Source organism: Dryobates pubescens, chromosome 19, assembly GCF_014839835.1.
Source record: "Dryobates pubescens isolate bDryPub1 chromosome 19, bDryPub1.pri, whole genome shotgun sequence".
Taxonomy (NCBI): domain Eukaryota; kingdom Metazoa; phylum Chordata; class Aves; order Piciformes; family Picidae; genus Dryobates; species Dryobates pubescens.
The window spans coordinates 1,979,250-1,992,617 of record NC_071630.1 but is presented as its reverse complement, the minus strand read 5'-3'; the positions used below and the strand labels follow the sequence as shown (position 1 = coordinate 1,992,617).

The 13,368-nt window shown below is 56.0% G+C and overlaps 1 protein-coding gene across 1 annotated transcript in view; it reads left to right on the top strand.

The window, feature by feature from the left end:
• Positions 1-13,368, top strand: part of GLG1 (golgi glycoprotein 1) — a 144,172-nt gene that overhangs the window by 62,737 nt on the left and 68,067 nt on the right. The window contains exon 2 of the mRNA XM_054170236.1: positions 12,979-13,011. Coding sequence (XP_054026211.1) covers positions 12,979-13,011 — 33 coding nt within the window. The remainder of the gene's footprint in view (positions 1-12,978; positions 13,012-13,368) is intronic.

Genomic DNA, 13,368 nt, shown 5'->3' with positions numbered 1-13,368 from the left:
GCTTCCCACCTGTTTGGATGTTCTGCTTTGGGCTGGGAGGTGGAAGGTGGGAATGTGAACTCAGCAGGGCTGAAGCAGCACTGCTGCTGCCCCTGCAGGTCCTGGCTGTGCCTGGCTGAGGACAGGCACCCTGACTGCTGTGCCACCCGGGCCACAGGGAGGGAGCAGCAGGCAAGGAGCTTTGGGAGGCCTGCCTGGCCTTCAGGGTGGAGGATTGGACTCCTGAGACCACAGGGTGAACAGCAGAGAGCAATGTGGCTGCTTGCACTTGCAGCCCAGAAAGCCAAGCAGAGCCTGGGCTGCAGCAAGAGAAGTGTGGCCAGCAGGGCCAGGGAGGGGATTCTCCCCCTCTGCTCAGCTCTGGGGAGACCCCACCTGGAGTCCTGCCTCCAGTTCTGGAGCCCCTATCCCAAGAGGGATCTGGAGGGGCTGGAAGGTGTCCAGAGCAGGGCCAGGAGGATGAGCAGAGGGCTGGAGCTGCTCTGCTGTGAGGACAGACTGAAGGAGTTGGGGCTGTTCAGTCTGGAGAAGAGAAGGCTCTGAGGTGACCTCATTGTGGCCTTCCAGGATCTGCAGGGGGCTCCAAGAAGGCTGGGGAGGGACTGCTGAGGATCTCAGGGAGTGATAGGACTGGGGGGAATGGAATGAAGCTGGAGGTGAGGAGGGAGTTCTTGCCCAGGAGAGTGGTGAAGCCCTGGAATGGGTTGTGCAGGGAGGTGGTTGGGGCCCTGTCCCTGGAGGTGTTTAAGGCCAGGCTGGATGAGGCTGTGGGCAGCCTGGGCTGGTGTAGCTAAATGACAAAGCCTTCTCCTTTGTTTGGAACTTCCACTCTCACTGCTTCTGAGGATGGTTTTTTACCCCTCCTGACTCTTCCAGCCCTTGGGAGGATGTGCCAGAACTCTTTCCTGTAGCCATCTGCTTGTTGGTGCAGAGCTGCAGGATGTTTCAGTGGCTTTGGAGCACGAGGGCTTGGCTGATGTGTGGTTTTCTCTTTTTCCCTCTCTACAAAGGCTGTGTTGATTCTAACCTGGCTGGTTTCAAGTCCGTGAGACTGGATGGCCAAGGGCTCAGGCCCAGCCAGCATGGAGTTAGGCAGGGCAGGTCCTGCCTGAGCAACCTGAGCTCCTTCCATGCCCAGGGCACTGCCTGGGGGCTGTGGGGCAGGCTGTGGATGTGGACTGCCTGGACCTCAGCAAGGCCTTTGCCACCATCCCCCCCAGCAAGCTGCTGGCCAAGCTGTCAGCCCCCGGCTGGGACAGCAGCTCTGAGCTGGGTGAGGAACTGGCTGGAGGCTGAGCCCAGAGGGTGGTGGTGAATGGTGCCACAGGCAGCTGGCAGCCAGGCACCAGTGGTGTGCCCCAGGGAGCAGTGCTGGGCCCCAGCCTGATCAATCTCCTCATTGATGAGCTGGAGGAGGGCATTGAGTCAGCCATCAGCAGATTTGCAGCTGACAGCAAGCTGGGAGCAGATGTTGGTCAGTTAGAGGGCAGAAGGGCTCTGCGGAGGGACCTTGCCAGGCTGGGTGTAATGGGTTGGGGCAGGTCCCCTCCCCACCACAGGCAGAAATAACGACTCAGACAAACGGATTGCAAAAGTGATGAAAGTTTAAATAGAAAGCAGTGAATGTTACAGAAAACCCAAAGCGCAGTGACAAAGAAAGATCCCATCCCCACCTGAGGGTGCATCCAAAACCCCCAGGGCTCCTTCTTCCCCCTCCCTCTGCTGGGCTAGTCTCAGCTGGCCAGGCCTGAGACTGCCCATCCCCCTGTGGCCTTGGGCCCAGTCAGGCCCATGGCCGGGAGATCTCTCCCCCAGTTACCAAGTCTCGGAGAGGGAAGGAAAGAGGAAGTGCCAGACCCCGCACTGGATCTTATAGTGGTGCAAAGGATTATGGTAGGAAATACACAATTTCCTGTGTCCATCCCTCTGGGCTGGACTTCTGGACACAGGAAGTGAATGCACCAGGGGGGCACCCAGCTCAAACTACAACACTGGGCAGATGGGCAGAGGCCAACAGGATGGCATTCAACAAGTCCAAGTGCCAGGGGCTGCACTTTGGCCACAGCAACCCCAGGCAGAGCTACAGGCTGGGGGCAGAGTGGCTGAGAGCAGCCAGGCAGAGAGGGACCTGGGGGTGCTGATTGACAGCTGCCTGAACAGGAGCCAGCAGTGTGCCCAGGGGGCCAAGAAGGCCAAGGGCAGCCTGGCCTGCATCAGGCAGAGTGTGGCCAGCAGGAGCAGGGAGTTCATCCTGCCCTGTGCTCAGCACTGCTTAGGCCACACCTGGAGTCCTGTGTCCAGCTCTGGGCTCTTCAGGTTAGGAAGAACATTGAGAGACTTGAAGGGCAACAAGGCTGGGGAGAGGCCTTGAGCACAGCCCTGGGAGGAGAGGCTGAGGGAGCTGGGGTTGCTTAGCCTGGAGAAGAGGAGGCTCAGGGGAGACCTTCTTGCTCTCTCTGACTCCCTGAAGGGAGCTTGTAGCCAGGAAGGTGTTGGTCTCTTCTCCCAGGCACCCAGCCCCAGAACAAGAGGACACAGTCTCAAGCTGTGCCAGGGGAGGTTTGGGCTGGAGGAGAGGAGAAAGTTCTTCCCAGAGAGAGTTGTTGGCCCTGGGGATGTGCTGCCCAGGGAGGTGGTGGAGTCCCCATCCCTGGAGGTGTTCCAGAGGGGATTGGATGTGGCACTTGGTGCCATGGTCTAGTCCTGAGGTCTGTGGAGACAGGTTGGACTGGATGATCTTTGAGGTCTCTTCCAAGCTTGGTGATGCTGTGTAGCTGGGAGCCAGCAGGAGGATGGTCCCTTTCTGAGGCTAAGCCACCAACACCTCCTGCCTCCTTGAGCCTGGGTAGTGCTGCTGCTGGGTTCCTCATCTGCTGCATGGTTGTGACCTAGTTTCATGCTGCTGCTGAAGCAGGAAGGTTTAGGAGGGGCTGGCTGGCATGGCTTGGCTCAGGGCACTGAGGTCTCAGGGGTGAGCACAGGCACTTCTGAACACCCTGGGGTTGCTGCCCTGAGAACCTGAATGCTTCCCATCTGAGCTGCTTTCCTGGAGCAGCTCTGTGGAGAGCAAAGGCTGAGAGCCCTGGGGCTGCTGAGCCTGGAGAAGAGCAGCTCCAGAGGGCTTCTGAGCAATGCTCAGCAGGAGCTAAAGGAGCTGTGGGGGGCAAGAGGCTGGGGCCAGGCTCTGCTCAGGGGTGCCCAGGGGCAGGCCAAGGGGCAGAGGGCACAGACTGGCAGCCAGAAGATTCCACCTGAACATGAGGAGAAAGTTGTTTGGTGTGAGGCTGCTGGTGGCCTGGAGCAGGCTGCCCAGAGAGGTTGTGGAGCCTCCTTGGCTGGAGAGATTTCTGCCCTACCTGGTCACTGTGCCCCTGGGCAAGCTGCTGTGGGTGCCCTGCTTTAGCAGGGGAGCTGGGCTGGGTGATCACCAGAGGCCACTTCCAAGCCTCACCATGCTGGGGGTCTGTCTGGGGGTGGCAGGTATCCCTGCAAACCTTTGGAGCTCTCTGTAGAGGTGACAATGGTAACCTCTTAGCCCTCCAGAGGGACTTGTGTCTGTGGTCTGGGGGTGAGTGGAAGGCCCCAGAGGATCAGAGGTTGTTAGGGACTGGAAGGGACCCCTGGGGATCACCCAAGTCCACCCTGCTGCCAGAGCAGGGCCACAGAATCTGGTGCAGGAAGGAAATGGTTGTTCTGTTCAGCTCCTCCTGCATCTGCTCTGTGTTCTGCACCCTGAGGTTCCTGGGAGGCAGGGAGTGGTGTTCATGCTCTGGAAGGTGACTCTTGGTGTGGTGAAAGAGTTCTGCAGAGCTTTTTGGAGGACTGCACAGGGAGGCACTGTGTTCCCAGCAAAGCTGCTCTGAGCCCAGAGGCAGATGTGCTTTCTGGGGAGTCTGCTTTCAATCCTCCACTTAGGAGCTGCAAGAAGACTCTTTCTGCCTCACTGATCAGGGGAACATCCTCCTGGCCATCAGCTTCCTCTCCTGAAATGCCTCAACAAGGATGTGGTGCTGGGCTGGGCTGCTTTCCTCCTTCCACCTGCCCTGGGGGTGGGTTTTGAGCCATCCCTGTTGCTCAAGCTCTCCCCCTGGCAATGACACAGTGCAGCTTCTCTCGCTCCCCAGCTCCCCTTAGCAGGAATTGGAAATGCAGCCTTCTCCAGTGGCTCTTTCCTGCCCAAGCTCATTGTTCTGAGACTGCTCTTGCTTCTTGGGTGGATGTGAAGGGTAGAGGGCCACAGGCTGGCTCCTCAGAAAGGCAGAACTGGCATGGCTTGCACTGGGGAGATGTTCTTCCCCTTGCTCAAACTCAACCATTCCATTTATCAGACACAAGATGAAGAGAGAAGAGAAGAGAAGGCTCTGAGGTGACCTCATTGTGGCCTTCCAGTGTCTGCAGGGGGCTCCAAGAAGGCTGGGGAGGGACTGCTCAGGATCTCAGGCAGTGATAGGACTGGGGGGAATGGAATGAAGCTGGAGGTGGGGAGATTGAGGCTGGAGGTGAGGAGGAAGTTCTTCCCCAGGAGAGTGGTGAAGCCCTGGAATGGGTTGTGCAGGGAGGTGGTTGGGGCCCTGTCCCTGGAGGTGTTTAAGGCCAGGCTGGATGAGGCTGTGGGCAGCCTGATCTAGTGTGGGGTGTCCCTGCCCATGGCAGGGGGGTTGGAACTGGCTGATCCTTGTGGTCCCTTCCAACCCTGACTGATTCTATGACACTATGATAGGAGGATTCATCTCCTCCTTTGGCTTGACTTACACTGGGAGAAGCAGCTCAGCATTGCCACTGGAGCCACCTCTCCTGCACTGGCAGTGGGAAGAGGGATCACAGCCTCTGGCTAGCAGGTGGTCATCTTGCTCCACACAGGAAGGATGCCTGGCCAGATCATAGAATTGTTTGGATTGGAAGGGACCCCCAAAGGTCATCCAGTCCAACCCCCCTGCAGTCAGCAGGGACATCCTCCACCAGAGCAGGTTGCCCAGAGCCTTGCTGAGCCTCACCTTGAAGATCTCCAGGGATGGGGCCTCGCTGGGCAGTCTGTCCCACCAAGATCTTTGGCTCAACTGTCAACATAGGCACTGCTGAAGCTTCCTCAAGGTCCCACTGAACTTCCACAACTCCTCTCAGAAGAGTCAGATTTGATTTCCCAGAGCTGTGGGTTGCTGGAGAGCCCAGGGGAAGGGCAGGATTTCCAAGTGTGGTATCTTCATGCTGTGTGTTTCAGGAAAGGCTTGTTTCAGCTTGCCCAGGCTGGTGAGAACCAGCCTGTTATCTCCTTGGCCTCATCCTTGCAGAAGCACTGAGCTTTAAGCTTTAATCTGTAGCAAAGGTGACTGGCTTGGAGGATGCAGAAAGAGCTGAAGCAACCAAGAAGGGGTTGGGTTGTTGTGGTGTGGTTGTTCACAGCTTCACAGTTTGCACTGGGTTGGAAGGGACCTGCAGAGCTCGTCATCCTGAGTGCAATCACACAACACTTAGAGGATGGCCAAGGGATCAGGCCCAGCCAGCATGGGTTTAGGAAGGGCAGGTCCTGCCTGACCAACCTGATCTCCTTCTATGATCAGGTGACCCGCCTGGTGGATGTGGGGAGGCTGTGGATGTAGTCTACCTGGACCTCAGCAAGGCCTTTGACACCGTTCCCCATAGCAAACTCCTGGCCAAGCTGTCAGCCCACGGCTTGGATGGGAGCACACTGCGATGGGTGAGGAACTGGCTGGAGGCTGAGCCCAGAGAGTGGTGGTGAATGGTGCCACAGCCAGCTGGCAGCCAGGCACCAGTGGTGTGCCCCAGGGATCAGTGCTGGGCCCCATGCTCTTTAACATCTTTATTGATGATCTGGACGAGGGCATCGAGTCCATCATCAGTAAATTTGCTGACGACACCAAGCTGGGGGCAGGAGTTGATCTGCTGGAGGGTAGAGAGGCTCTGCAGAGGGACCTCGACAGGCTGGGCAGATGGGCAGAGTCCAACGGCATGAGATTTAACACATCCAAGTGCCGGGTTCTGCACATTGGCCACAGCAACCCCATGCAGAGCTACAGGCTGGGGTCAGAGTGGCTGAGAGCAGTCAGGCTGAGAGGGACCTGGGGGTGCTGGTCGACGGTAGACTGAACATGAGCCTGCAGTGTGCCCAGGCAGCTAAGAGGGCCAATGGCATTCTGGCCTGCATCAGGAACAGTGTGGCCAGCAGGAGCAGGGAGGTCATTCTGCCCCTGTACACTGCACTGGTTAGGCCACACCTCGAGTACTGTGTCCAGTTCTGGGCCCCTCAGTTTAGGAAGGAGGTTGACTTGCTGGAACGAGTCCAGAGAAGAGCAACAAAGTTGGTGAGGGGTTTGGAACATAAGCCCTACGAGGAGAGGCTGAGGGAGCTGGGGTTGCTTAGCCTGGAGAAGAGGAGACTCAGGGGTGACCTTATTGCTCTCTACAACTACCTGAAGGGAGGTTGTAGACAGACGGATGTTGGTCTCTTCTCCCAGGCAAGCAGTACCAGAACAAGAGGACACAGTCTCAGGCTGCGCCAGGGGAGGTTCAGGCTGGATGTTAGAAAAAAGTTCTATACAGAAAGAGTGATTGCACATTGGAATGGGCTGCCTGGGGAGGTGGTGGAGTCACCATCACTGGAGGTTTTTAGGAGAAGACTTGACAGGGTGCTTGGTGCTGTGGGTTAGTTGCTTGGGCGGTGTTGGATTGGTGATGGGTTGGACGCGATGATCTTGAAGGTCTCTTCCAACCTGGTTTATTCTATGTATTCTATGTATCTTGTCCAACCCCCCTGCAGGCAGCAGGGACTGCTCCATCTAGAGCAGGCTGCCCAGGGGCACAGCCAAGGCTGAGCTTGAAAGTCTCCAGGGATGGGACCTCCACCACCTCCCTGGACGACCTGTTCCAGTGGCTCCCCTCCCTCGCTTCCTCCTGGTGTCCAACCTAACTCTGCCCTGCTCCAGTTTCAATCCATTGCCTCTTGTCCTATGCCCTTCCAAACTGTGCCAGGGGCAGCGTAGGTTGGAGGTGAGGCAGAATTTCTTGGCTGCAAGAGGGGTCAGGGATTGGCAGAGGCTGCCCGGGGAGCTGGTGGAGTCCCCGTGCCTGGAGGTGTTCGAGAGCTGCCTGGCCACGGCACTTGGGGATGCAGTTTGGTGGCCATGGAGGTGTTGAGCAAAAGGTTGATGATCCTTGAGGGCTTTTCTAGCCTTTAATGTGGGTCTGTGCTGACTTTCATAGCTGTGCTTACTCTGGGAGCTCTGGGTGCAGATGGTGGCAGTCTGCCTAAGCTGCCCTTAATTGCTGTGCTCCTCCAGGTACTGTGTTGGCTTTTATGCTGCAAGTGGAGAGGTAATTTCTGTCCCTTCCTGCTGCACCAACCCCTGGTCACTAATGGCTGTAATTAAGGGCTGGGAACTGTTTGCTTTGCTCTCTTTTTAGCCCAGCCAGCTGTGTTCGCCCTCTCCAAGCGCTGCTTCGGGTGCTGGTGGAACGCCTGGAGTGCAACACAGCCCCTGAAAACCCTGAGACACCTCCACAGGTCCTCCAGTCCAACCCCCCTGCAGTCAGCAGGGACATCTTCCACTAGATCAGGCTGCTCAGAGCCTTGTTGAGCCTCACCTTGAAGATCAATTTGGGCTGGAGGCTGCTTGCTTCCAGAGCTGGGCCCATGCCGCTTCTCTTCATCATCATCAAGGGAGCAGTGCTGGGCCCCGTGTGCTCTTTAACATCTTTATTGATGATCTGGAGGAGGGCAGTGAGTCCATCGGCAGGAAATTTGCAGCTGACAGCAAGCTGGGGGCAGGAGTTGATCTGCTGGAGGGTAGAGAGGCTCTGCAGAGGGACCTCAACAGGCTGGGCAGAGGGGCAGGGGCCAAGGGCAGGAGATTGAACACAGCCAAGTGCCAGGGGCTGCACTTTGGCCACAGCAACCCCAGGCAGTGCTGCAGGCTGGGGGCAGAGTGGCTGAGAGCAGCCAGGCAGAGAGGGAGCTGGGGGTGCTGGTTGATGGTAGGCTGAACATGAGCCTGCAGTGTGCCCAGGGGGCCAAGAAGGCCAAGGGCAGCCTGGCCTGCAGCAGGCAGAGTGTGGCCAGCAGGAGCAGGGAGGTCATTGTGCCCTGTGCTCAGCACTGGTTAGGCCACACCTGGAGTCCTGTGTCCAGCTCTGGGCTCCTCAGGTCAGGAAAGAGGTTGAGCTGCTGGAAGGTGTCCAGAGAAGGGCAACAAAGCTGGGGAGGGGTCTGGGGCACAGCCCTGGGAGGAGAGGCTGAGGGAGCTGGGGTTGGAGCCTGCAGAAGAGGAGGCTCAGGGGAGACCTTCTTGCTCTCTGCAACTCCCTGCAGGGAGGTTGGAGCCAGGTGGGGGTTGGGCTCTTCTCCCAGGCACCCAGCACCAGAACAAGAGGACACAGTCTCAGGCTGTGCCAGGGGAGGTTTAGGCTGGAGGTGAGGAGGAAGTTTTACAGAGAGAGAGAGATTGGCCCTTGGGATGTGCTGCCCAGGGAGGTGGTGGAGTCCCCATCCCTGGAGGTGTTCAGGAGGAGACTTGATAGGGTGCTTGGTGCCATGGGTGAGTTGATTAGGTGGTGTTGGATTGCTTGATAGGTTGGACTGGATGATCTTGAAGGTCTCTTCCAATCTGGTTTATTCCATTCCATTCCATGCCATGCCATGCCATGCCATGCCATTCTATTCTATTCTATTCTATTCTATTCTATTCTATTCCATGCCATTCCAGTCTATTCCATTCTACTCCATTCTATTCTATTCTATTCCATGCCATTCCATTCTATTCCATGCCATGCCATGCCATGCCATGCCATTCTATTCTATTCTATTCCATGCCATGCCATGCCATTCCATTCTATGCCATGCCATGCCATTCTATTCTATTCTATGCCATGCCATGCCATGCCATGCCATGCCATTCCATTCTATTCTATTCTATTCCATGCCATGCCATTCCATTCTATTCTATTCCATTCTATTCCATTCTATTCCATTCTATTCCATTCTATTCCATTCCATTCCATTCCATTCTATTCCATTCTATTCTATTCCATTCTATTCCATTCTATTCTATTCTATTCCATGCCATTCCATTCCATGCCATGCCATTCCATTCTATTCCATTCCATTCTATTCCATTCTATTCCTTTCTATTCCATTCCATTCTATTCTATTCCATTCTATTCCATTCTATTCCATTCCATTCTATTCCATTCCATTCTAGTCCATTCTATTCCATTCCATTCTATTCTATTCCATTCTATTCCATTCCATTCTATTCCATTCCATTCTATTCCATTCCATTCTATTCCATTCTATTCCATTCCATTCTATTCCATTCCATTCCATTCTATTCCATTCCATTCTATTCCATTCCATTCCATTCCATTCCATTCCATTCCATTCCATTCCATTCCATTCCATTCCATTCCATTCCATTCCATTCCATTCTATTCCATTCTATTCTATTCCATTCTATTCTATTCTATTCCATTCCATTTTATTCTATTCCATTCTAGTGCATTCTATTCCATTCCATTCCATTCCATTCCATTCTATTCTATTCCATTCTATTCTATTCCATTCCATTCTATTCTATTCCATTCTATTCCATTCTATTCTATTCCATTGTATTCCATTCCATTCCAATCCATTGCATTCCATTCCAATCCATTCCATTCCATTCCAATCCATTCCATTCCATTCCATTCCGTTCCATTCCATTCCGTTCTATTCCATTCCATGCCATTCTATTCTATTCCATTCCATTCTATTCTATTCCATTCTATTCTATTCCATTCTATTCCATTCCATTCCAATCCATTGCATTCCATTCCAATCCATTCCATTCCATTCCATTCCGTTCCATTCCATTCCGTTCTATTCCATTCCATGCCATGCCATTCTATTCTATTCTATTCTATTCTATTCTATTCTATTCTATTCTATTCCGTTCCATTCCATGCCATGCCATTCCAAGTCCCTGCGCTCTGCTGTGTCTGTGTCCCTGTTGTGCTGGAGCTGGGGCTGTGTTTGGGTGCCTGAGGCTGTGGGAGCAGTGTGCCTGGCAGCTGCAGAGGCAGTGGGAGCAGAGGCCTCCCGAGTCGGGGTTGGTTCTCCCGCGGGGGGCGATGGGCCGGCGAGGTTCGCCCTGCGCTTGCGCCGCTCTGCTGTGGAGAGGAGGTGCAGGTTTGGGTGGCTAACTCTTTCCAAGGGCTTCCTCCCTTGGGAGAGGGCTGGGAGGAGGACAGGAGGCTTTGCAGCCACAGTTCTCCTTCCAGGCAGCTGCCAGGAGAGCAGGGGTGCTCCTCTGCTGGGCTGGCAGAGGCTGCCTGTTAGATGGATCGTCAGGAGGTCACAGCAGTGCCTTCAGCTGGGAGAGGGCAGACAGAGACTGGAGATGAGGAAGAAAGTCTTGCCAGTGAGGCTGGGCAGACACTGGCACAGGCTGCCCAGGGAGGCTGTGGCTGCCCCCTGCCTGGAGGTGTTGAAGGCCAGTCTGGATGAGGCCTTGAGCAGGCTGGGCTGGGGGGAGGGGTCCCTGCCCCTGGCAGGGGGGTTTGGGCTAGGTGATTTTTAAGGTCCCTTCCAACTCAAAGCATTCTGTGATTCATTGCTGTAAAAGGAGGCCTATTTTGAAGTGAGGGATGACTATCAGATGGCCCAGTTTCTCCTGGTGTAAAGCTCTGGGCTGCCTTGAGCCAGCCCCTTTACATGCAGATGAGAGAGGAGGTGGTGCTTCTCACATTGCTTCCAGGAGCTGAAGGGGCTCCAGGAGAGCTGGGGAGGGACTCTGAGCAAGGGCTGGGGGTGCCAGGAGCAGGGAGAATGGCTTGGAGCTGGCAGAGAGGAGACTGGAGATGAGGAAGGAATTGTTGGCAGTGAGGCTGGGGAGAGCCTGGCACAGGTTGCCCAGGGAGGCTGTGGCTGCCCCCTGCCTGGAGGGGTTCCAGGCCAGGCTGGATGAGGCCTTGAGCAGCCTGGGCTGGGGGGAGGGGTCCCTGGGCATGGCCCTGGAATGATCTTTAAGGTCCCTTCCAAGCCAACCCATTCTATGAAATTTGCCCAGGGGGCCAAGAAGGCCAAGGGCAGCCTGGCCTGCAGCAGGCAGAGTGTGGCCAGCAGGAGCAGGGAGCTGATCCTGCCCTGTGCTCAGCACTGCTCAGGCCACACCTGGAGTCCTGTGTCCAGCTCTGGGCTCCTCAGGTCAGGAAAGAGGTTGAGCTGCTGGAAGGTGTCCAGAGAAGGGCAGCAAAGCTGGGGAGGGGTCTGGGGCACAGCCCTGGGAGGAGAGGCTGAGGGAGCTGGGGTTGGAGCCTGCAGAAGAGGAGGCTCAGGGGAGACCTTCTTGCTCCCTGCAACTCCCTGCAGGGAGGTTGGAGCCAGGTGGGGGTTGGGCTCTTCTCCCAGGCCCCCAGCCCCAGAACAAGAGGACACAGTCTCAAGCTGTGCCAGGGGAAGTTTAGGCTGGAGGGGAGGAGAAAGTTCTTCCCAGAGAGAGTTGTTGGCCCTTGGGATGTGCTGCCCAGGGAGGTGGTGGAGTCCCCAGCCCTGGAGGTCTTCAAGAGGGGATTGGACGTGGCACTTGGAGCCATGGTTTAGCAGTCAGGAGGTGTTGGGTGGCAGGTTGGACTGGATGATCTTTGAGGTCTTTTCCATCCTTGTTGACTCTCTGATTCTAAATGGGAACCATAAACACCTCAGTGTGTGGAGGGCAGAGGCCCTGCCCATCACAGAGAGGGAACAGAGTGGAGTTTAACCAGGTTGGAGAAGACCTTTGAGCCCATCCAGTCCAACCTATCATCTCCAACTTCTCCCTGTAAAACTCACCCACCACATCTTTGTTTGCCCACAGCTGGGCTTGGTTGGCTTATTGCTTTGCCCTCTGGGTTGAGGCCAAACCCCAGGACACTGATGATGTTTGTGCAGCACCTCCAGAACCACAGCTCCTCTTGTGTCCTCTTCTGTGAAGATGATGCCCAAAGCATCTCCAGTCCCCCCCAAAGCACCTCCAGTCCCTCCCAAAGCATCTCCAGTCCCCCCCAAAGCACCTTCAGAACCCCCAAGCATCTCCAGACCCCCCAATCATCTCCAATCCTCCCCAAGCATCTCCAGACCCCCCCCCAAGCACCTCCAGTCCCCCCCAAAGCACCTCCAATCCCCCCTAAAGCATCTCCAATCCCCCCAAAGCATCTCCAGACCCCCCCAGGCATCTCCAGTCCCCCATAGAGCATCTCCAGTCCCCCCTAAAGCATCTCCAATCCCCCCCCTAAAGCATCTCCAGTCCCTCCTAAAGCATCTCCAATCCCCCCTAAAGCATCTCCAATTTCCCCAAAGCACCTCCAGTCCCCCCCAAAGCACCTCCAATCCCCCCCAAAGCATCTCCAATCCCCCCCAAAGCACCTCCAATCCCCCCCAAGCATCTCCAGACCCCCCTCAAGCACCTCCAGTCCCCCCCAAAGCACCTCCAGTCCCCCCCAAAGCACCTCCAATCCCCCCCAAAGCATCTCCAATCCCCCCCAAGCACCTCCAATCCCCCCCAAGCATCTCCAGACCCCCCCCCAAAGCATCTCCAATCCCCCCCAAGCATCTCCAGACCCCCCCCCAAAGCACCTCCAATGCCCCCCAAAGCACCTCCAATCCCCCCCAAGCATCTCCAGACCCCCCCCAAAGCACCTCCAATCCCCCCCAAGCATCTCCAGACCCCCCCCAAGCACCTCCAATCCCCCCCAAAGCACCTCCAATCCCCCCCAAGCATCTCCAGACCCCCCCCCCCCCGAAGCATCTCCAATCCCCCTCTTCTGCTTAGCACTCGTCACTTTCATGATGCAGCTGCTCAGCCTTCCTCTTCCTTCTGTCAGCCAGCTTCTCACAAAGGGCAGGTGGTGTCAATGTGCCACTTTCTCCCAGGCTTGTGTTTCTCCTCTGTGTGTGGAATGCATCACAGCAGCACTGACCTTGGCTCTTGTTTGTTTCTTTTCTCTTTTCAGCCAGACAATGAAATCTCCTCAGACTGCAACCATGTAAGTATGGCTTCCTCTTCCCTTCCCTCTCCACCTGGGGCATTTCCACCTCAGAGGGTATGTAGCATGGCTTTAGTAGCTTGCACAAGGCAGCCTTGGTGAAAATCAGGGCACCTTCAGGGGTCTGCATGAGTCCTGCAGCTGGCTCAGGGCAATCCCAGGCACTGCCAGAGGCTGGAGAGCATGGCCTTGGGGGTGCTGGGGGAGGAGAAGCTCAGCAGGAGCCAGCAGGGAGCACTTGCAGCCCAGAGAGCCAAGCAGAGCCTGGGCTGCAGCAGCAGAAGTGTGGCCAGCAGGGCCAGGGAGGGGATTCTGCCTCTCTGCTCCACTCTGCTGAGCCCACAGCTGCAGCTCTGT